Here is a 23309-nt window from a genome sequence, read left to right as displayed (position 1 = left end):
TTGTCGTATTTCACAACGCACATTGCTAAAAATTGGTGTGTTAACCGGCTCACAGCAGCCGCAAAGCTCGGCTAAGCCGACCAAATTGTTGCGCAGAAATGTAAATATTTTGTTAACTATCGCAATGAGCTGAACTGCACGGCTGCGGGGATGTACTTATCCGAGCTCTCGGTCCAGAGTATGCATCATATTCGAAGCCGGGTTTCGGAAAAGCTGCATGGCCGCTTCCAGGTCGACTTCTGGGGCGCGTATTGATCGGACGGCGTTAAAATCAGTGGATTTGTGAACGGTATATTCGCTTACATCACGCAGATCATGTCAAGTCCGACTTTTCTGTTTGCCTAGATACGACCGACTGTGTAATATGACCATGACTGCACATTCCTCACCCCATCCCACCCCCTGAAAAACTAAAAATACGAGCGGATCCACGTCTCGCGCTTAATACCACGCAACAAGCTGTACACATCGATCCAACTTGGCCAATGTCATCGTTCGCTCCCTGATACGTCAAACCGTGCTTGGCTTGTGCTTCTGTGGCGCCGGGCCGTTGAGATCTGAAGCCGGTTTCAACACGTTTTGCCCAGCTTTTTGGCAGCCATCATATCAACAAAGATGCTTACTTTTTGAAATCGTGGCGGACTGGCCGGGTCGGACGGTCCGATGCGGACTTTGCTCTCGGTTCCAACTAATTTCTCCAGCCGTGGCTTCACTCGTTACAAACAAGTGCGGAGGACTGTCCAACGTCCATCGCTCGTGTGACGTCAACAACACCGTCGCCATGCAAACGTTTATTGTAATAAAACCCCGACACACGTCCCTTGAGAAGCGTTGCTGAGCTCTGTTGGTTTCCAACAAACACCCAAATCCGTTAACACGCGAATCCAACAGTAAAACACGAGCAGGGCAGTCTGCGACGGCAGTATGCCCTATCATATTGCAAGGGAGGAAAGGGCACAGCAAAGTGGCCATCTCGCTTTACCGCGTGGGGCGGTCAGCTGCGATCTTAAGCATCGGGCACTATCACAACAACATCCCGCCTGTAGTTTAAGGCTGTGGCGCAGCCACAGAACCGTGGCGACATTAGCATAAAGCTATGGCTACGGGGACACGCACTCGCCTGTCAGTCATCGCGTCTCACAAATTAAGAAACGTTAATCTATTCACAACTCACCAACCGACCCAGTGTGAGATGGCATGTGGTGAAATCAGACGCGCCACTCAACTGCACTTGAACTGAGACGACCGCGTCTGCGGGATGAGTGAATGCGGTAGTAGAACACTGGGTAACTTCGTCACACTTGCACACACACACGCAAAGCCGCGCAATCCACCCCGCCATTCCCCATTTGGAATGCCTCAAGAACAGTCGACATCACGGGCACCCTCTTCTTCCGGAGCGTCCGTCACAGCCCGTCACAGCGCGTATCGGAGGTACGCGCGGACGCCGGCGGGCAGCGGGAGCTTCTCGACGTCCTCGCCAGGTGTCAGCATGCGGATGGCGCGCCGCGCGGAGTGCATCAGGGACGGAATATGCTTTGGCACGGTTAGGAACGTCACGCTACCGTGGCTGGTCCTGCGGGTGTGAGGGCGCGTCGTCAGCCGCCAGGCTCCTCACAACTTCGTCCATTAACCATACACAACTGTATCCGTACATGACGCTAAAAGATCCGACGGCACCTGATCACGCCATCGGTGACAAAAATAGCTAAAGGGATTGCGGTTAGAGATTGTTTTAAGTTCAGCACTTCAAAAGTACACGGCATCTCTTCCTTCACATGAGACCTGTTTTCGCCAACGGTAAGTTTTTTTTACGCGGCAATATATCTGCTCGATTTAGCTTTAAAAGGGCCCCAATTGAAGGCTAGTGCCACTAACTCCTGGCCTTTCGGTGCTGCTTCAGGTTCACTATCTTTCCTCCGCCCGAGAAAGCTTCGTTAAAACTTAAAAAGTGTTTGGCCAGCCCTCTGACCTCTTCGCGCTAGACCCTAAGCTCATACTCAGCATGCGACAGGTTTACACGCATTGCAAGAGCGATCCATGGCAAAAACGCGAAGTAACCCGTTGCAAGAAACCAGTTTGTGAGTCTATCAAGGGAGCTGTATTCCTCTAAAACGTGACAGCCGTGTGGGTGACAAAACATCTTTGTGAACGCCGGCATACCCAGGCCGATGAGCGGAACCACTCCGCGCCTGGAAAACCACAGGTACGGGGTGTCATTCCCCGCGGTGCCCGCCCTTCCTGCCAGGGTTGGAGGCAGGCAACGCCAAAAATCCTCAGCAGCTGAGTGCGTTGTAAAGCCCCTGTGGCACACAGGCCGGTGAACGGGCACGGCGCAACGTCCCCTTCGGCGCACATCCCCCCCCCCTGCCAGCTCACCCCACAGCCAGGACGCTGCCTGCGGCGTTGAAAGTGCACGAGGTCAGCATTTCGTCCTCCTTGATGCGGGGCACCAGCACGGACAGGGCCGGCTCCGACGACTCCTGCCACACGTTCCAGAACCGAACGAACCTGGCCGGGGCAAATGGAGTCAGGTGCGGACATCGGCAGCCTGCTGAGCGGATCGCCGCGGACTGGGCTGCCACTGATGTTTACGTGATGAGAAAGGAGGAAACGGCCGGTGGGAGACGGGGCTGGCGTGACGTCATACGATTCGCCGTTCTCAGAGCAACACCAGACCGTGACAAAACGAAGGCGAGGTAAAACACGACAGCAGAAATATTCAAAACGCATACGCATCACACGTGTGCAGAAAAATTAACACCATGCTTTTCGCGTGACTGGTAAACGAAATCAAAGCATGTCTAAAGGCCTCCTGGGGAGCGTGTAATGAATGCCACAGTATCCAGGGCCTATCCAGCTGTATAAAAGACGCGCTGCATGCCCACATTTCTTCGCCTTAGTTTAAAATCGCCGACGCTGGCGCACGACCAAGAACAGCTTGGTTGTAAAGCAGGATAATACGGCGAATATACCCGGCTGACCAGCGCGGCCCAAGGTGTACTGGTACTTTTGACCACAGCGATCTGGCCCCGACAGAAGCCGCGACCCAGCTGCACTCACCCGTCCTCGAGCGATCTGGCCCCGACAGAAGCCGCGACCCAACTGCACTCACCCGTCCTCGAGCGATCTGGCCCTGACAGAAGCCGCGACCCAGCCGCACTTACCCGTCCTCGAGCGATCTGACCCCGACAGAAGCCGCGATCCAGCCGCACTCACCCGTCCTCGAGCGATCTGGCCCCGACAGAAGCCGCGACCCCGCCGCACTCACCCGTCCTCGAGCGATCTGGCCCCGACAGAGGCCGCGACCCCGCCGCACCCACCCGTCCTCGAGCGATCTGGCCCCGGCAGAAGCCGCGACCCAGCCGCACTCACCCGTCCTCGAGCGATCTGACCCCAACAGAAGCCGCGACCCCGCCGCACTCACCCGTCCTCGCACACCGTCGCCGTCTGGCACATGGACTTGGACATGACGGCCGCCCTGACCCAGGCGCCGTTCTCGCCCGAGGCGAAGATGAGGCGGGGCGGCGGGTTCAGGTGCAGCAGGGTCTGCAGCTGCGCCCCTGTGAACACGACGCCGCTTGAGCCACGTGACAATCCCGCACTGGCGTTGTTCAACGGACGCAACGGATGCATTTTTATGTTGGTAGCTTTGTTTCGGCGTCGATATAAGTAGCAGGCAGCACCACCCGCTAATAGAAGATTTGCAGGATCAAGCGCATATTGGATTAATATTGATATATAATATTCAACAGACATTCGAAATTGCAATAACATTTAGTAAATAGCTATTTCACATCTATGATTCCGGAAGAATGGAGCTCCATGCCCATTTTTCATTTGCAAACGCCCACTACATTTCTACTCATAACTGAAAAGTTAAGTGTGGGCCAAAGGCCCTCGGAGCTGCATCACCCCGATAGCAGTGCGGCGGTGGCGCCACTTTACAGAGAAAACACGAGGAACTGAGTTGCTGCATTACCATCGTTTCCGCTTGCCAGGGTCTAATCCACTGGTCGCTGGTCTGAAATAAAACTTGTACGAATATGGCGGCACGTGGTTGGCTCCCAATGAGCCAGCGTACAATCCAAAACTGAACCAGTAGCCGAAGCACGTGCAACACATCCCCGTAAATGAAAAAGGGGCATAGTCCTAATCAATAATCGTTCGTATATACTCCTGCAGCCACAGGTACAGTCTTAGTTCATTGAAACCAATGTGTAACGGTAACGAAAACGGATCTATTGCGTGCTACGGGCTGATCCAATTGCGTGGAACAGTCTGATGATGCGAACTATACTTCCCCTAGTGGAGGCGTAATTGGAAACACATTTTGCGAGAGGCCTTCATAGAGAGCATCAGTCCAAAATCCTGCCCTGTGATAGCGATCTCCGCTACGTCAACGGATGTTGCCCGGCACGGCAGCTGAGAATTAGGTCCTCTTACAAATTTGAACAACTGAGGTGGCGTATTGCACAGCCATCTTCCCAGCCCACGCAGACCGTGTAACGGAATCAAAGACCACAAACAATAAATAGACTGGCTGAGGGACCCAAGTGCGCTTGAGGCGCGTGGTGCGTACATAAGCGCGGAGTCGTGTGTGGTTCCCACATATATAGGGACGCGCATACCGTGCGGAAAATTGCGCGCAAACCTTTCCGCTTCCAGAACTATGTACGACTTGCGTGCTAGTTTTCGCACTAAAAGAGGCATAGGCGCACTTGGGACCCTCAACCCGTAGCATCATATAACGCCTTTAGCTAATGATATTGCGGCTCTAACGCTCCAACTGTGAGCAGGCATACTGCCCTCAAGCGGGCGAAAGTAGAAACACACCTGTCTCGGCGTCCCAAACGATGGCGCGCGTGTCGAGCGAGCCGGAAATGATCAGCCTGCCATCGGAACTGAAGGAGCACGAAGTGGCGTCGTGGACGTGGCCCTCCAGTACCAAGTGACGCTTGTATGTCACCATATTGTATACGTAAAGCTGAAATGTAGAAAATGTGGTGTGAGGCGTCGTTTTAGGCAAAATGTGGTGTGGTGCGTCGTTTTAGGCAAAGTTGGAGCATCACGGGGACGACAAGGATGAACGGTGGGACAGCCCTATATGACTGTATCCAACCATACACAATGGCTTAACCAGATATGACTTGACCCAACAATCTATGACACCTGGTACACATATGCCTCGTCCGATTCACAACGCAGTTCCTGACAATAATGTACAGATAAGGCCCATACCAAGGCAATCTTCTTCAATGGGATGGAAAGGTGAGGAGGTGTGACGTACCATAACTACTCAGAGCCCCTATCTGATCGTTACTTGATATTGAGGGGCTTATTGCAACACGCGATAATACAGTCGTATTTCAGTGTCGATTCATTTGAGTAGACTCACTTGAGATGTGCAGTAAAGAGGCAGTAAAGGCACCGTGCGACCGTCTCAAAATACTACGGGTATGGACCTCTTCCAAATGGGCAACACTGTGCTCGCAAAGTTTGCAATGCCGACTGCGACTGTGCACCCCATCCATATCCGAAGACAGATCGCAGCAAGCGCTGATGTTTAGCACCATTTGGGTTCCATCAGCGTGTTGATTGCAGCGGTCATTCCCCACCATCCAACAACCGGTTATATTTCCACCCAACGATTTTGCACAGAGAACGTCTGTTCATCCCTCGCGCGGCACTCCCCAGCCGGTGGATCCCCTAGCAGCCGTACGCCCCCCGCACACAGAACGTCTGTTCCTCCCTCGCGCGGCACTCCCCAGCCGTTGCTTCCCCTGGCAGCCGTGCGCCGCCCGTGCAGAGAACGTCTGTTCCTCCCTCGCGCGGCACTCCCCAGCCGCTGGTTCCCCTGGCAGCCGTGCGCCGCCCGTGCAGAGAACGTCTGTTCCTCCCTTGCGGGGCACTCTCGAGTAGGCTGGTTCCCTCCGGCAGCCGTGCGCCGCCCGTGCCGGCAGCGGCCGGGTCCGACTCCGCCCGTCCAGCGGCCTGGGCGCGCGCGCTCGGCAGTTACCAGCTTGCTCTGGCCGCAGGCGACCAGCTGGCGACCGTCGGGGCTCCAGGAGCAGCGCAGCAGCGGTACGCGGCACTCGGACAGCGTCTTGTACATGTTGCCGTCGTCGGTGAGGTCCCAGGCCTGCCAGCAGGCAGGAGCGTCAGCCCACCGCCCGGGCGGGGCCGTGGCGCGACGGAGCAGACGGGGTCACAGCGGGGTCACATCGGGGTCGCACGTGCGGAGCGTGCGGAGGAGGGCTAACGACGGGAAGCCCTCTGGAGTGGGGTCTCCAAACAGGGAGCGTTGGGACTGCAGAAACTGGATCACGAGAGTACGGGTGGCGCATGATGATACAAATAAAAGAAGCGCGCATCGCACACGTGGGCCGTAAGATACTAACGAGGACATAAAGAGCAAGAATTCTAAACGCAAAGAACACTGTTAAGGAGCACACACACATCTGAAGCTGTATATCATGGATGGGAAAGAACGAAATGGCAAGACAGCACACGCACGACACAAATTAAAAGGCATCGCAATTCACAATCAACGCCAAGCGTCCGCTCCACTAGGAGAACATAGACACAGTTCACGAGTACACGAGCATACTTTTAAGATAACTTTATTGGTGTACGTCCTTGATAGGACACGGGTAGACCAGTAACATGCCTTGTCCGATGTCGGACAAGCGATGTGACGCCACAGATGAGTGTTGTTACGCTAGGTGACACCAGACCTAAGCGAATGATTCCAGACGCCTTTGGAGTCCATAAACAAGGCACAACAAAGGGCTTATCGGCCATGCCGTCCGCCCTGTCAGAGCTAAACACGCCATAAGGTTCATGAACTCACTGGAAAATCAAAAACAGTGAGCCACGAGTGCGGTCGTTCAGCCCAAGAAGAACAAGCTGCGCTGAGGTTTGGCTGCGCAATAACTCAATGCGTTTAGAGGATTTTCTCCGCTGGCATATGGGCTCAACTTGAAGGTTGCAGTGTTGGCCTTCCAGGTAATTCGTAGCTGGTACATTTCTACGCGCTACGCAGTAATAAAACAAAGAACTGTTACAACACGCAGAAGAAAAACTAGCGAACAATTGTGCTACTAGTGCTGAACACGGCGAGGGGATGCAGTCAACGACGTTATCGCTTTGTACGGCGATAACCGGGAGGTCCTCCCAATTTGAAAATTCTCCCGTAGTTGGAACATGGATATGGTACATGACTACACTAAGCCCTCGGTCTCGCTCGCAATGCCTATGCTTAGGACCTCCCTGCGAGATAACGCATCTAACGCAACAGGCAGACATAAAGCCCGCAGCAGCGTCCAGGAAGGACTGCTTACGATACCACAACCGAACAAGAGTAAAGCCCTGTCCAGTACCCAAAAAACAGTGCGTCCCACCATGATAAGCAAGCGTTTATCCTCTTAATTTGCCGGGATTCTCGCTTTGATGACGACCGTCTTGCGTGACCGGGCCAGGTGCGAACGGAGCGGGTAACCCCCTCCCTCCGCCGGCACGGACACAGCTGACGCACCCCATCCCATCAGCCTGATGACTGGGCTCGCCTGAGGGGGGAGGGGGGATGATCCCTGCCGCGCCAGAGCGGCCGGTCCAGGACTGGGGTGTTGGCGGATCCCAGCCAGGAGCGGGGTGGCCGCTGATCAAAGCCAGGTCACGGTGCCTGCTGATCCGTGCCAAGAACAGGGTGCTTGCGGATCAGCTGAGTCAGGGCTGGTGTTGTTTTTCAAAACAAAGACTGGGATGTTGGCTGATCCAGCCAGATGGGACCATGGAGCCGGTACTGTGCCCATCAGCGGAGTTGGAACTGACTGGGATGTTGGCTGATCCAGCCAAATGGGACCATGGAGCGGGTACTGTGCTCATCAGCGGAGTTGGAACTGACTGGGATGTTGGCTGATCCAGCCAGATGGGACCATGGAGCGGGTACTGTGCTCATCAGCGGAGTTGGAACTGACTGGGATGTCGGCCGATCCAGCCAGCTGGAACCACGGAGCGGGTACTGTGCTCATCCGCGGAGTTGGAACTGACTGAGATGTCGGCTGATCCAGCCAGCTGGAACCACGGAGCGGGTACTGTGCTCATCAGCGGAGTTGGAACTGACTGACATGTCGGCTGATCCAGCCACCTGGGACCACGGAGCGGGTACTGTGCTCATCAGCGGAGTTGGAACTAAAGCACCTGCTGATCCGGGTCAGAACTGGCAGTCACCGACCAGACAAGAGAGCGATGAGATACCGGCCGACAAAGCGAGCCAGAACCGGGGTGTCTACCGGCCTGAGCCAGTGCTGAGGCGTCTGTCGGTCGGCCAACACAGGACTGAGACACCTGCTGGCCACAGGGGCCAGCACCAGCACCTTTGCTACAGTGCAGGTGTCGGGTCTGCCGAGACCCTCCACTGTAGCGTTCCGGTGACAGGAAAGTCTGAAGTGAAAAGGTCATCCGTCTTTAAAGTTGATTCTTTTCGTTCATCACCGCAGGGTTAGTGTTAAACTTTCACGAAAAACATACAGGCAGGTGCCCCTAGTTCCTAATTTCTCGGCCTGTGCATCGATACAGTCGAAGCTAGTCTGTCGGTCATTCCCCCCCCCCCCCCCAAGCAAAGCGTGACGATCGATCGAAATTCAGCGACGCCTCCACACGGCACGCATCAAAACCCTTCGCGGCCTGGGTGCTGACCGACTGTTATTGTAACCCACTCAGCGCCAGACGGTCCGCGTCAGGCACAGCTCTGTCCGTCGGGTACGCCTGCTCACACCGCTCTGTCCGTAGGGTACGGCTGCTCACACCGCTCTGTCCGTCGGGTACGGCTGCTCACACCGCTCTGTCCGTAGGGTACGGCTGCTCACACCGCTCTGTCCGTAGGGTACGGCTGCTCACACCGCTCTGTCCGTCGGGTATGCCTGCTCACACCGCTCTGTCCGTAGGGTACGGCTGCTCACACACCGCTCTGTCCGTAGGGTATGCCTCTCACACTGCTCTGTCCGTCGGGTACGGCTGCTCACACCGCTCTGTCCGTCGGGTACGGCTGCTCACACTGCTCTGTCCGTCGGGTACGGCTGCTCACACCGCTCTGTCCGTCGGGTACGCCTGCTCACACTGCTCTGTCTGTCGGGTACGGCTGCTCACACCGCTCTGTCCGTCGGGTACGCTGCTCACACTGCTCTGTCCGTCGGGTACGGCTGCTCACACTGCTCTGCCCGTCGGGTACGCCTGCTCACACGCTCTGTCCGTCGGGTACGGCTGCTCACACTGCTCTGCCCGTCGGGTACGGCTGCTCACAACAGCTCTGCTCGTCCGGCGGGTACGCCTGCTCACACTGCTCTGCCCGTCGGGTACGGCTGCTCACACTGCTCTCCAACCCTGCGCTCTGTCCGTCAGGTACGCCTCTGCTCACACTGCTCTGTCCCTAGGGTACGGCTGCTCACACTGCTCTGTCCGTCGGGTACGGCTGCTCACACTGCTCTGTCCGTCGGGTACGGTTGCTCACACCGCTCTGTCCGTAGGTACGGCGCTCACACTGCTCTGTCCGTAGGTACGGCTGCTCACACTGCTCGCCCGTCGGGTACGCCTGCTCACACCGCTCTGTCCGTCGGGTACGGCTGCTCACACTGCTCTGTCCGTCGGGTACGGCTGCTCACACCGCTCTGTCCGTAGGGTACGGCTGCTCACACCGCTCTGTCCGTAGGGTACGGCTGCTCACACACGCTCTGTCCGTAGGGGTACGGCTGCTCACATACCGCTATTGGTCCTCGTAGGGTACGGCTGCTCACACCGCTCTGTCCGTAGGGTACGGCTGCTCACACCGCTCTGTCCGTAGGGTACGGCTGCTCACGCCGCTCTGTTCCGTAGGGTACGGAGGGTCATTGGACTAGCTGGGCAGGTCGGGTGGGTACCGACAGGCGACAGCAACTCGGAGATGAAATTACAACAATGCCCATGATTGTTACCAACAGGACGTTGACGACGGGCGACTACTGACTCCGAATTCGGCTGGAGGAGAACATCCGCTATTTGTTACAAACTTGCATTTGTGGAGAAGGAAAGCAGGCTGCTTTGCTCCGGGCGTTAATAACACCATTGTTTCATCACTGTAATTTGCAAACACAGCCGTCTGCACCCGTCGCAGTTGTCCGTCATGACGGGCACGGGATTCCCCAGCACACGCGGAGCCGCCATTCCAAGCGCGAGCGGTACAGGGCCGAGCCCGCATGGACCGGCGTCCCGTCCGTCCGGGCCGGCCCCCGGACGCCGTCCAGCGATCTAATCTGCAGCTGTAACCGGAATAATCCGGTTTCGCGGAGCAATGGTACCCTGTTATGCGACACGTGGCTCGTCGTGGCAAGAGCGTGCCGGCTGTTCTGCGCATGAGCAGGTGACCTTGGGGGCCTCGCCTGTGCAATAATTATAGACATATAAATATATAAAAAATAAAACTCAAAATGGGCGTCTCGCCGCGATTCCACATGTAAAAATCGGCCTCTGGTCACGAATTTCATCGTTCGCTTATACCTTCTCCTCTCCTGAATCTCACCATAACGCAACACAGCGCACCTCGCCTGTCGGCCCTTCGACGTCACAGCGGCAGCAGCAGCAGCGCGACAGGCGGGGCCGCGCGGTCGAATCCGTACGTACTTTGAGCGTCTTGTCGGCAGAGGCGGACACGAGTCGCAGCGAGGCGTCGGGGGCGAAGCTCAGGCCGCGCACGGCGCCGCGGTGGTCCATCAGCTCCAGCAGCAGCGTCCCCGTCTCGATGCTCCACAGACGGATGCGGCCGTTCGGGTGGCCCGTCGCCAGCGCCTGCGTCCGGTGGAAGTCGAACCTGCGGCAGCCGATGGTGTCACGAAGCGTGCCGTGCCGTTGCGGTAAGCGTGCCGTCTCGCCGGCACACGAGGGGTTTAGCGGTGCGGGGGACATCTCATCCGCGGTCCGGGAAGCAGGGGCTTCACGTGATACCATGGCCATGGGTACATAAAGCATTCGCAACACCACCGGGAGGGCAGACGTCGGGGGGAGTGGTGCTCGCGGTTCAACCCTCCCAGCGACGGAGGCATTTCAAGACAGGCTGGCCAGATCGGGGACGCATCTTGCACACCTTGTCAAACCGAGTCGTACTCCAAAGAACAGGCGGGTAGCGATAGCACACACCATCGCTGCAGGCGACCGAACGCTAATGCGGCGCGGCCGGCTCGAGCCCGTGATGCGCGGCTCGCAACGTGGCAAGTGAGCTCTTTGTAACAACGCACGGATGCCGTGGGACTGTCGACCTCCGGGCCTGCCTTCTACGACGCTGAGGAGGCGCCTGCGCAGTCGTCTCCGGCCATTGAACGAAAGATGCGGCAGTCCGTCAGCGCAATGATAAGAGCGCTGGACGGATGACAACGGATAACATCACCACAACAGTCCCAGTACTTGAAAAGTCTGTGACATCCTGGACCAAACCAAGGCCATGATGATCGGTCCAGCTGAAGCACCGCCTCAAGCCTTTGGGGCAAGATCGGGGCGAAGCTGACATCCTCGTGATCTGCCAGTTAACAGCGGAAAATTGCGCAACGAAATGTTAGAGGACCAAACGAAAATGACGAGAGAAATCTACACCAAGGAAAGGGTGTGACTCAACGAGTTCCACACGCAAAACAAGCAGCCTATCTGCAATTAACTTTTTCAGCTTATGCGAGCTAAGGAAATCTGGACAAAGATCACAAAGCAACGGCATCCCCGTTTTCAAAAGACTCCCCGCCTAACGCTGCTGTAACTTATCAGTGTCGCGCGTGGGACATCTCAAGGACAGCGTGCGGTAGGGCACGCTAGCTCTGCAACGACGCACCCACGACCATCGCGGCCGGATGCCGCCCGACCTGCCGCCCGGCAGTTCGCCGCTGCCGCGCCAGCTGGCCGCGCCTCCCCGGCTGACGGCCGCTGCTGCGCCGCCGAACCTCACCATCCGGGTTCACATGCACTTCTGCTTGGTTTCAAATGGCAAATGGAACGAAATCCGAGCTCATCAGCGTCGGCGCGTGGCAAAATCTTCACCCATTCCTCGTTCTCCAACAGTGACACGCACTGAACTGCGTGGGACAACGAGGCGACAACAGGCGTGAGAATGGTCAGTTGTCATCAAGCAGATTGCAGATGATGCCAAAACTGAGCCGATGGAACCACACGCCTTTTGTAACATCTACCAACAGCGTGTTGTTGTTTTTTCTCCATACTCCGCCGGTGTGGTGGCACACATAAATCCAAATCTCAATTAATATCTTATTTCTTTCATTCCTTCGCCCTACCGCACTTTTCAAGAGATATTCACATACAGATATCCACTAATGCGAATTCGTTTCGAGCTTATTTATGGCGTTTATAATTTATTTGCTAGTTCACAAATAGCATCCCCTGAATATTGACTTCATACCAGAATACTGAATAATAAACATAGATTATTGACAGGCGTAAATCTGGTCAGGTATGGCGATTTCATCGGATTTATCCAACGACATCGACGAATTTGCTGCGACTTATGGCTTTGGTGGCTGCGACTAAAGCATTACAAATGACGCAAATATTTGTGTTAGATACCGGTCGCTCTCGATAGCTTTTATATTCGCACAGCTCTTGCAGCCCAGTACGCCCAGTATGCGCCTGTTCCAGTTCAGGCAACAGAGTCTTGCATTTCAGACCGGTTCTGAGAACGGCGGCGTTGGCCACTTTCCAGCCATGACACGTCAACGAGTCGGACCGGTGCGAGACCCGTCGCATCTAGCCAGTAGCATTTTTCAGTGTTTCACGTCTTATGCAGACGTGTGGCAGAGGTGCCGACCATCGGTTCTCCTCAGAGCTTGATCAGGTCACATAAGAGGCCGAGCCGCTACAAGCGATCTTACGCTACGTGGAGCGTTATAAGATCGATGAGCCATGATTTTAACTATATGTGACAACGTGCCACTGCCGTTAAACGCACCTCGACGACTTACTTAGTTAGACACAGTAGACTTTTACTTAGACACAAAATTTGCGGTTGCTTTTAATCCTTTATCGTGTCAGAATACCAACAGACACACACCTAATCATTGACATACTGCATACATTTTGTTTACGTGCAGATGATACCTGTGATACACAAGTTAAGTGATACAAGCTCACGATGTGTGTAGACTTGAGGCCAGCAATAGCCCTTATGACCTGAGCCAGTCTTTGAGTGACCTGCACATCGTCAATGAATCATAAATAAACAAATGGTCATACGATCTTATGGGGGAGCATCCTGGCCTGCGTGCCACGGCGCCGTAATTCTCGCTGCTTGCAATAAGCTATCAGTACAGTGCTGAAAACCCCGTATCGACGTGCGGCATTCCACCTGTGAAAGCCCCTGACTGATAGCACATCTGTCACAGGACGTGTATATATATATGCACAGTGGGGCCCCAGCACAACTGCGGAGCTCGAGGCTTGGAGCCGCCAATGTAATCAATACGAGCATACATAGCTCGGCTGATAGTCGAGTCAGCACCAGACCAGGAGTGCAGCCATGACGGAAGAGCTGAACAAGTCAGCTCAAACTCGCATCTGACTCATCAGAAAAAGGAATCCAAATGAGAGGTGATATCTACGACAACATCCGGCGCAAGTGACCTCCACCGGCCCTCTCCACGCCGACGCACCACACGCGCCGGGACCTGAGCCATACGTCCCGCGCCCTGGCAGGCACCCCGGCGGCGAGCCGCGGGCTGCGCGGCGCCGGCCGGACCGCCCCCCAGCGAGACTGGAGGGGCCCGTCCCGCGCCCGGCCGGTCCACGGCGTCTGCGTTCTGCGCAGCACGCGCGACCTTGGCGTCACCGGTCATGGTCTGGCGCCGACTAACCCTCGCTGGCCTCCTGGCAGCGGCCGGCGCCGGTCGATGGTGGCGGGGCGGGTCTCGGGGTGGGACCGCTTGGAGCCGGGCCGGTGACCGCCACAGACGGCACGGCGATCACGGGCACGTGCGTCCTTCAACTGTGGAGAGGCGGGCGGAGCGGCTTCGACAGCACGTGACGCTGTCTAGTTTGGTGCTCTCGGGCGCGTCGGCTCAAGAACAATCAGGCTATACGTCGCTGTCCTCTCGAGAGCTGCCAGCTGTCTTCTCATCGTATAACGCACGGGACGGGCCTCGCTAGCAGATCGACGGAGCTGAACGCAACGGTCGCCCGCATCCGTTGCCCTGAGGTGTGCCGTCGGCCCCGTCAGGAAGGTGCTCAGGACCCTGATGCCGCCCGCGACAGGTGTCTTATCCATGAATGTGGTGCCACGAGAAAAAAAACACGGAACAAGAAGTCAACTGCGAAGTAGTAAACTGCGCACAAGTCAAACCGGAGAAATCTCATCACCGAGGTATTAAAAGCATAACGAGTTGTCAACAGTCAACGATAAGTCAAACGGTCGGCAGGTTAAAAGTAAAAAGGTGTCAAACGGATTAAGTTCAACAGAGCACTAAGTCATCAGAACTTACGGACACAGAGCGATAAATCAAACGGATGAAAATCGCATGATAAAACAAAACAGACTGATGGTCAGAAGGGATACAAGTGGATTGGATAACCGCAAAGCAAGCTGTAAACCAACACGCACCAGTCCGGCCAAATTCCGACTTCCGTAGGGCCTCTAAACACATGTGCAAGTCGTGAGAAGCAGTAAGGTTTAAACTTCGGCTGGGGTACAAGAAGGGGCCTAAAAATGGGGGCAAACATATTCTTGTCATCGCCCTCGGCGGGAGATGCTGGGGATCAAACAAGTCTCGTGGTTGCGAGGAGGGCGCGGAGATCAGGCCCGGAAGGACTGCACTCTGTCGGCAGAGGACTATTTTCACTTATTTCCCGCCTGAACCATCGACGCTTTGGAACCCTTGACTTACGTACCTTTGACGTTAGGCTTAACTAATTTTGTGTCTTTTGCTTATGTCCTTTTGACTCGTACTTCTCTTCCTTTTCCTTTTGTCCTATATTTGCCACCATTCTTCACAAGATTTGCATCGTTTTGGACTTTTTGTCCGTTTTACCTTCGCATTTGACGTGTATTATTTTTTCATCCCCTTAACTTTTTGTATTTCGACACATTACATTTTTGCGGGCACTAATTTGATTTGGATTCCTTATGACTTTTATCCCATAACTTACTGCATTCCACTTTTTTTCGTATGCGCAATGTGTCTTAATCATGTCTGGCCTTTTGGCATTCGGCTTCTGACCTTTCGTCCCGTTACCGGTGGCTACAAGCATCGCGGAATCTGGTCGGGCTCCAGACGGCCTCTGGTTCATCAATCCTGCTGACGGCCCGCCCGCCCTCTAGACGCCGACACGCCACTGCAGCGGCCCACGGCCCGGCAACATGGCAGACTTCCAGCCCGACACGGAAGGAGAGGGGGGGGGGGGGGCGATCTGGGCTGTGTGCGGTCAGCCCGGATCGCCCCCTGCTGACGTCACACCGCGAGCCCAGCCCAGCCGGGGTCAGACGGGCAGCGGCCGCGCCTCTCACTGCCGAGCCCCACACTGCCGAGCCCCTCACTGCCGAGCCTAACACTGCCGTGCCCTCCACTGCCGAGCCCCACACTACCGAGCCCCTCACTGCCGAGCCCCACACTACCGAGCCCTCCACTGCCGAACCCCACACTGCCGAGCCCCTCACTGTCGGGCCCCTCACTGCCGAGCCCCTCACTACCGAGCCCCTCAATGCCGAGCTCCTCACTGCCGAGCCCCTCACTGCCGAGCCCCACACTACCAAGCCCCTCACTGCCGAACCCCTCACTACCGAGCCCCACACTACCGAGCCCACACTACCGAGCCCCACACTGCCGAGGAGCCCACACGGCCGAGCCTCTCGCTGCCGAGCCCCACACTACCGAGCCCCACACTGCCGAGCCCCTCACTGCCGAGCCCCTCACTGCCGAGCCTCTCACTGCCGAGCCCCCCACTGCGGAGCCTCTCACTGCCCAGCCCCTCACTGCCGAGCCTCTCACTGCCGAGCCCCACTCTACCGAGCCCCTCATCGCCAAGCCCCCAACTGTCGAGCCCCTTACTGCCGAGCCCCTCCAGACAAGCCGGCCTTTGGGCAAGAGCTTTGCTTAATCGCGTCACGGCGCAATGCTTTCGGCCGTTAGCCAGTAAAACTGTGCAAGTACAAGATACAAACCGTGTCTGGGCTGGCAAGAAATCCCCATAACCAGAATGAAAGGGAGTGTTTCACATTTGCACTGGGTTTTCAACCGAAAACGTTTCTCTCTCAATAGTACTATAGTTATAAGTGAGATCGTTTTCAACTGAATTCGGTGCAGTTCACAGCGCTGCCCTTCTTAAAGCCTAAACCCATTCCGTTTCTGAGCTAATCACCCGCAAAGATGTGCAAGCAATTCGAGCAGACTATTTCCAGGTAACCCAGGCATCCATGACGTCATAATGACGTCATTCGAATTCTGAAATCCCATTGGTCGTGGGGCGATCAAGGCCAAGACAAATATAATTGTTGATCGTTCATCCCTGGAGTTTGTGAGCATGACATCCAGCTATAACAGCCGGCAACTGGCTCTCAATCATGTTTTGCGATCTCCGATGGTGCATTCAAACAGTGGCGTACTGAGCAGCATATTTACTAAATAGATAATTGTGTTATCCAGAGCAGTCTTTTCCACTTAGAAGTATACCAATAGTTATAAAAGAGCTTATTTCATCATACCTGAGGGTTGCTTAAATATCTTCAAATAAAGAGCATTCATTTAACCAAAATAGCGAGAGGCCACATGACATACCAGCTCATTTAGATAACTTGCCTTAAAGTGTGGCTCCAGCCACATGATACAAATGCAACATATGGATGACGCAATTTAGTGGCCCTTTTACACGGACCACGTAATCATCAGTTCCAGAACTACCCAAAACACCTTGAAAGAACAAGCATACGAATGTACAGCCTCGCACTGTTACTGCCCTTTCAAGCCACAAAGGTCATCGAACCTGCTGAAGACTGAGCGGCACAGACCACAGCCTCTTTATGAAACAAAACTTTGCTCATTGCAGGCGTCAGGCCAAGGTTCATCCGGATTACAGCAGTGCATTGGCCGCGCCCGTCCACTCGCGAAGGCGTGCGCAATGGAAAGATGCTGCACGGTGGGACCCAATGCCAATGAAAACGCAAAAGCTGCTTGCCTCGCTCCAATCGCAGCGCTTCAACATGTAACCCCGCTTCGAACAGCTGAGCCTTGCGTGTTGGGCAAAAATTGGGTGGTGGGAGCGTCGCGCGTCATGGCTTTCTCACTAACGGGATAACCATAGACTGTCTGTCATTACTGAAACATTCGTTAGCAAATAACAGCCTGAGCAAATGCACAAGCATCATTTGGACCAACAACGACGTGGTCTTTGAACACGGTGATCGGTTTCCCAACACCACCAGCACACGAACGGATGCCAGAAGCTCGCTGCAGCACTGAAAACGTCATACTTTCGGCGTTTAGTATACTGTTGGGAATGCGAGATCTATTAAGTGTTGCGGCTTTTACTTCCCCACGACTTTGAGTGGTGGGAAGGTAGCGGCTTGTGCATGGGGCTGTATCTTATTCTAAGCATACACGATTATGATTTTGTTCTGCGCGCGCGCGAATTCATAATGTCTTGGCTATTATCCCTAGCATCCCATCCTTGCCGAGCACACATAACACAATTACCTTAGCTTTACCTAGGTCCTGACCCCAAACTATCGCTCACACCTCCAGTCCGGCCGACCCGCCTGCCACACCGCCCACATGACACCAGCCAGACCGGCGGCTGCGGCACCACGGGCTTGGAGCGCCTCAATCACTCGTGAATCACAGAGGCCTGACAATCCTGCCGCGTAGCTCACTGGCGCCGCCCCGTCAACAGCAGCTCAGTGATGGAGCCGTGCCAAGCGCCAGCCGCCGTTCGGCCGTCGCGCGCCAGGCTTCGGACGCCGGTGACGGACTGCGGCGAAAGGTGAGGCCCCCAGGGCTGAACTACATAAGCATGTCAGCCTGAAACCGTATGCCGACCTTGAACCCAGACGGAAGGCAATGTGACGTGGCTCCACGGCTCCGAACACGGCGGCATTTTCGAGAACTTACGTCAGAAATATCCCAGAAGGGGAGATCACACCAGACCGCAGCAAGGCCACATTATCAATCAGATTCGGGGTTTCTCAAGGCGAATTACATTCAACAGACGTGCCCGCTGGCGTTAAATGCATTATTTTGGTACGATTTCTTTTGGTGGAGGCCACGGGACACAGCGTCAGGCACCGCCATGACCGCGAGTTATCCAACGCCTATAAAGCGGAATGAACGAGCCACTCCCTGCAGACCCGCTGCTCTATCACAAGTCGCCGGCAGCGTCCCGTCCGACCTACGTAGGCGTCGGGGCTGCAGCTGAAGGCTGTCTGCACTATAACGGCGTCCGATTAGCGGGAACGGCCGGCGGCGCAGATCGCGTCTCGCAGGCAGCCCCGGTCTGCCAGGCCGGCCTCCGCGCACGCCACGCGCCTCCGGGACCGACGCCCGGCGCCGGAACCGGCCGTAAACACGGCGGAGTTCTGAGGGGAGGGGAGCGTGACCGTCACCGAAGCCGCACAGCGCCCCGGACCAGGCGGCAGACAACGGCGAGCGGCAGGCTACCGCGGTGGAGCCGGACACGAGCGGGTTGCCGCTGCTCTGTTCGCAGGCCCCGCAAGTTGAAACAAGGATGGTCGGCCCCGTGACGTCACGGCAATCGCCTTGAAAACGGACGGCCACTCCTTCCAGACGTTATCTTGAGGGCCACGAACAAGCACTGGTGGTGTAACCTCTCACGTATTATTGCGTTTATAAGCTCCGACTCACTCATAACAATATTCATCTTGGATAAATATGGGGAGTGTGCCTGCATGATCTATGGACATCTCGGTATCGGAGATTGGTCCCTCAGTGGAGATATAGTTCATCTGGTATGGTGCACATTGGTTCATATGACATGGAGGAATATATGGATCATCAGTTCTCTAGACGAGCAATACTCTAAGATGGTACAGTGCTTGTGCAATGTAAGGCATGTAAGCATGTATGAAACCTGACCGAAAATTCATCAAAAATGCAACTTACTTAAAGAGTGTCACACAGTACTTTGTAGGGGTATGTGCAATGGGACATAGGGGCTTGTGCGATCAAGGCATGGTAAGTATGTATGAAACATGACCGAAAATTCATCAGACATACAACTTACTTAATGAGTGTCACGCAATGTTTTGTATGGGCATGCCCTGATGCTACTTCGGTCGCAACATTCCCCCCTTTAAACACAGGGCCAATGTGGAGACATGAAGGACATTAACAAACATACTATTGTCCGCGCAGTTTCGTAACGAATAAACAATCCCATGGCGCTTTCACCTCACTCACGCTCCCCGACTCGCGCAATCCGCCGGAAGAACGTTCGCCAGTTACGGCGAAGAAACCCATCACAGCTGACATCAGCACGCACGTATCGGAGCGCAGAGCACTCAGCGCAGCTGATAACGCTTCAGGACTTCCCTGTACACCGCCGCGTCTTTCTGAATCAGCCCTGCCGCCGTGCAGGTGATTCCGAGCCCCCGCTACGTGGCGGGGCGGATTAGGTTGCATCATGGCCCCACCTCCGCGGGTCAGGTTGCATCAGTGCCCCATCGACGGCACCGTAGCGGGCCGCCGTGCCGCGCCGACCCGCTACGTCGTGCACGAGAGGCGGTATCGGGCCGCGTCGCCCGGCCCGCCACGCCGTGCGCGACGGGCGGTACCAGGCCGCGTCACCCGGGCCCGCCGTGCCCTGCGCGAGGGGCGGTACCGGGCCGCGTCGTCCGTGACGGTGACGGCTAGTGAACTGTGGACCGCTAACGGGGCCACAGGGTACGCCGGCAGGCTGAGCAGTGGCACAGTAGGGCGTTGCGTCAGCAGGCGTCGGCGCGATGGAAGCGCGCGGCGAGTGAGACCGGCGGCGCTGCGCGCGCCCTGCGGTGGCAAACGCACGTGGCGCTTCCCAGACAGCCCAGCTGCCCTACGCATTCATCTAGATAGCCATACGCCCGAGGGTGAGGAGAGGGGGAGGGGTTCAGAGGTCGCTGTGCTTCAACTGGAGAGGGGGTTGAGTCTGGGAAACTCGAGTCCCTCTGGGGTCGCGGTGTTAAATAACGGTATCATGGCACGCTCGCAGTACGTTTAAACTCCGGTTGGCTTCGGTTGCAAACAAGATTATTTCGCTCCATTTCAACACTTCAAAACATATCCCGGGGCCCAAATAGCGTTCTGGTGCACCGAGCGGCCGACAGACGCGGAAAACTAACTTTATTCGCAGCCACGCAGAGATGGTCACCTCTTTCAAGAGCCAGCCGCAGGGGTGGCCCCTTCTCCACGAGACAAGCGCAGAAACTACCACTATTCGCAGATACCAGCAGCAAGGATATCTCCCTTCCCCTTCTCGGGGGGGGGGGGGGGGGGGGCACGTATGCTTTAGCCGGCGGCGAAAGCCGGCGCAACGCGCGCCGGGCGTGCGGGACCGCCGCCTCACCTTTTCCAGGAGCCGCGCCGTCCGTCGTCGGTGCGCCCGCTGCCCAGCCAGAAGGCCATGGAGCACACCTCCAGCCCGGTAGAGATGACCAGTCGGTGACCGCGCAGCTGCCGGCCGGCCGCGTCCCGGTCATTGTCCTGCGCCCTGCAGCACAGCCGCGCCGTCAGGGACCACCCCGCCAGCGCGTGTCCTCGCCGGTGGCGGCCCGGAACGCCGGTCGCGTTGGCTGGCGGTCATTGGCAGAGGCACGGGGCTCGGTGGCACAGAGCGCCAGACACGTCGCGCTCAGACCGGACACGCCGCAGCGCAGCCCCCACTGCAGCGGCGCGGTCACATTATGCAAACACGGCGTAACGCAACGATGCCCAGCGTGTGCAAACCCGTGCCTGCTTCGTGTATGAAGCATTTCCATACGTATGCATCATTCGAAGGGATTCGTATACTTCCTTTCTAAAGTTAAATCCTGCATGGAAGCGTGCTGTTTAAGGATCATGCCCGATGGTCATAAAACATTCAAACCAGATTTTTCCGACACCGGGTTTTTCTAACACTTGCTTGTCAAGATCATAAGAAGTTAGGGAAACCTCCATTTCATCCTCTGTGTGCTCCTCTCTGACTGGTCTCTCGCACCTCTTGATACCAGGTCGTCCGGTCGAGCTGGGTACACCTGCTATTCCGGTTTTTATTCCGCCCTCCCCTGACCAGCTCTCGTCCCAGACCAGCCCCGCCGATACCCCACCATCGCCGGCGAGCCTTGGCGGTCCGTCTCCCCGCCGCCCTGCGCCGCCGCCCCGCTGGCGGGCTGGTGACGTCACACACACACCCCTCCCCTCGCGGCCCGGGGCGCCGCCGCCATTGCATCAGTGCGCCAGCACCGACCGCCTCCGAGTACCGCTGGCCGACCGCGCCCGGCCAGCCCGTCTGCTCGGCCGGAGGTAGGGAGGCCGCGGGGACGGCGCCACATCATCCGCGAGCGGCCTAACATTTTCCATGAGCTCTCCGTCGGATGAGGGGCCTCAAAGGGCAACTCTCCTTGTACGTGACGACCCATCACGCTCAACATGCCAAGATTATATACTTCTGCGTCGCAAGTCAACGTGTATCCCTTTTGGGGGTGTGGGGCGGCGCTGTACTGTCTAAGCGCATGTCTTCACCAATTTCAATACATACGTAGCTGGTACACCCCACTGTCGTGCTTACTGGTCTATGACCCTCTTTAACTGGAAACGCACTTAGTTAGTTGCATCAAAGTATGAACCTAGCGCGCTATGGAAATAAACCGTCGCTGGGCGCCATGGCCGCACTATTGGCCATATCTATGCTGGCCATATCTATCATACTTTATATGACACGTTTTCGAGAGGTTTTCGAGAAGCCTGCCAAAATTCTGAGGTGGTCAAAAGGACGTGTTCGCCTACGCAGTCCGAAGGCATGACGGACAGCTTCCCGGTGGTGCCGTCCTGAGAGGCCGCTGCAGAAGGGACAGCAGCACCCGCACGGGTATCAGCTGGCGGACCGGGTACACACCCCCAAACCGGGTACACACCCCCTGACTACCTGCGGCGGCATCCCCGATCGGCAGTGGGATATTGAGATCAATACGCCAACGATATCATGTCGCTGCCCCAGCAAAAACACGTCTGGTGGTCGGCGCCTACCAAGCGCATTGAGCGACTTCAGGCAGATCGGTTTATGACATCGGCGGTGAAGATATTTCCCGTCATCTTCACGCGTGCGAGGTACACATTCTGTGTACAGACTGCAGCCAGGCTATAAACGAGCAGGCCGATCCTGTCACACCCATATTTAGAGTATGTTCTCCACCCTGGTCTACACACGTGTTCTGGTGAAGTTATGTATACCATATCAAACCTTGCACTGCAGCGTTTGTCTGACGCAAAACAGGGCGTAGGGCGAGCCTCAGGTTCTGTAAGACAAACATTCCATTTTTTACGTACCGCCAGCAACACGACTGTGACTATGTGGGGGGGCGGTGGGGGGGGGGGGGTGGGGGGTGAGGGGGGGTGCTGAAGCCCACCAAATTGAAAGAAAACTACACTGATGGGTGATATGCTCTAGGATATATTATTTTAAACGTGGCATGACAGGCATGGCGACGATTTCAGCTATGAAGTTTCATACATTTTTGACGATGATCCAGCTTTTTTACTACATTTTTTAGCATAATGGATCAGCTCCGGTTATTTTCAGTTTTACTTAAACGCGCAGTGCGTTTAATCAAGGCAATATTGCAACTGTCGAACTTAATGGCCTTATGGTTACCTTAGAGGTAAACGATTATCCCGCGTAAGCCTAAGCACATGATATGAACACTGACAGGAAAGAAACCGGGGAAGCGGTTGGCAAACACCCAGAAATAAATTCGAATTTCCGAGTCATGACGCAACCATTTTCCCATCCTTTACACGCCCACGCAGGGGCACCGGCAGCCCCTCCCTTCCCCCAACCCAGCTTGTGGGCCCGTAGCCATTCCAGTTGTTTTTTCTAGTCGACACCCATAGGGATAATGACATTTTACAAAAGCTGAGGGGTTCAGCCCGTGTCCATCCATCCCCCACCCCGTTTCCACGCCTCTACTTGCGCGGCGTAAAGACATGGCGGAGAGACCCTCAGCAATCCACTGAGTGAGGTGCAGAGTCACCCAGAGGTGCGAATAGTGACGGGAGGCACCTGGCGGCGCATAAAAGACAAATCGTGGGCACGGCAAGACCCACGTCCTGAAG

At 56.0% G+C, this 23309-nt stretch overlaps 1 protein-coding gene across 1 annotated transcript in view; it reads right to left on the bottom strand.

The window, feature by feature from the left end:
• Window positions 1–3423: 3423 nt before the first annotated feature.
• Window positions 3424–23309, bottom strand: part of LOC119089924 (WD repeat and SOCS box-containing protein 1) — a 37705-nt gene continuing 17819 nt past the window's right edge. Inside the window, exons 4-8 of the mRNA XM_037212728.1 lie at window positions 20566–20709; window positions 10657–10714; window positions 6020–6142; window positions 4837–4987; window positions 3424–3563 (exon numbers count right to left, since the gene is read on the bottom strand). Of these exons, the coding sequence (XP_037068623.1) occupies window positions 3424–3563; window positions 4837–4987; window positions 6020–6142; window positions 10657–10714; window positions 20566–20709 (616 nt within the window). The remainder of the gene's footprint in view (window positions 3564–4836; window positions 4988–6019; window positions 6143–10656; window positions 10715–20565; window positions 20710–23309) is intronic.

This window comes from Pollicipes pollicipes, unplaced genomic scaffold (genome assembly GCF_011947565.3).
Source record: "Pollicipes pollicipes isolate AB1234 unplaced genomic scaffold, Ppol_2.1 Scaffold_3087;HRSCAF=3621_pilon_pilon_pilon, whole genome shotgun sequence".
In the NCBI taxonomy this organism is placed as follows: domain Eukaryota; kingdom Metazoa; phylum Arthropoda; class Thecostraca; order Pollicipedomorpha; family Pollicipedidae; genus Pollicipes; species Pollicipes pollicipes.
The sequence above is the reverse complement of the archived record's forward strand: the minus strand, read 5'-3'. Positions and strand labels throughout refer to the sequence as shown.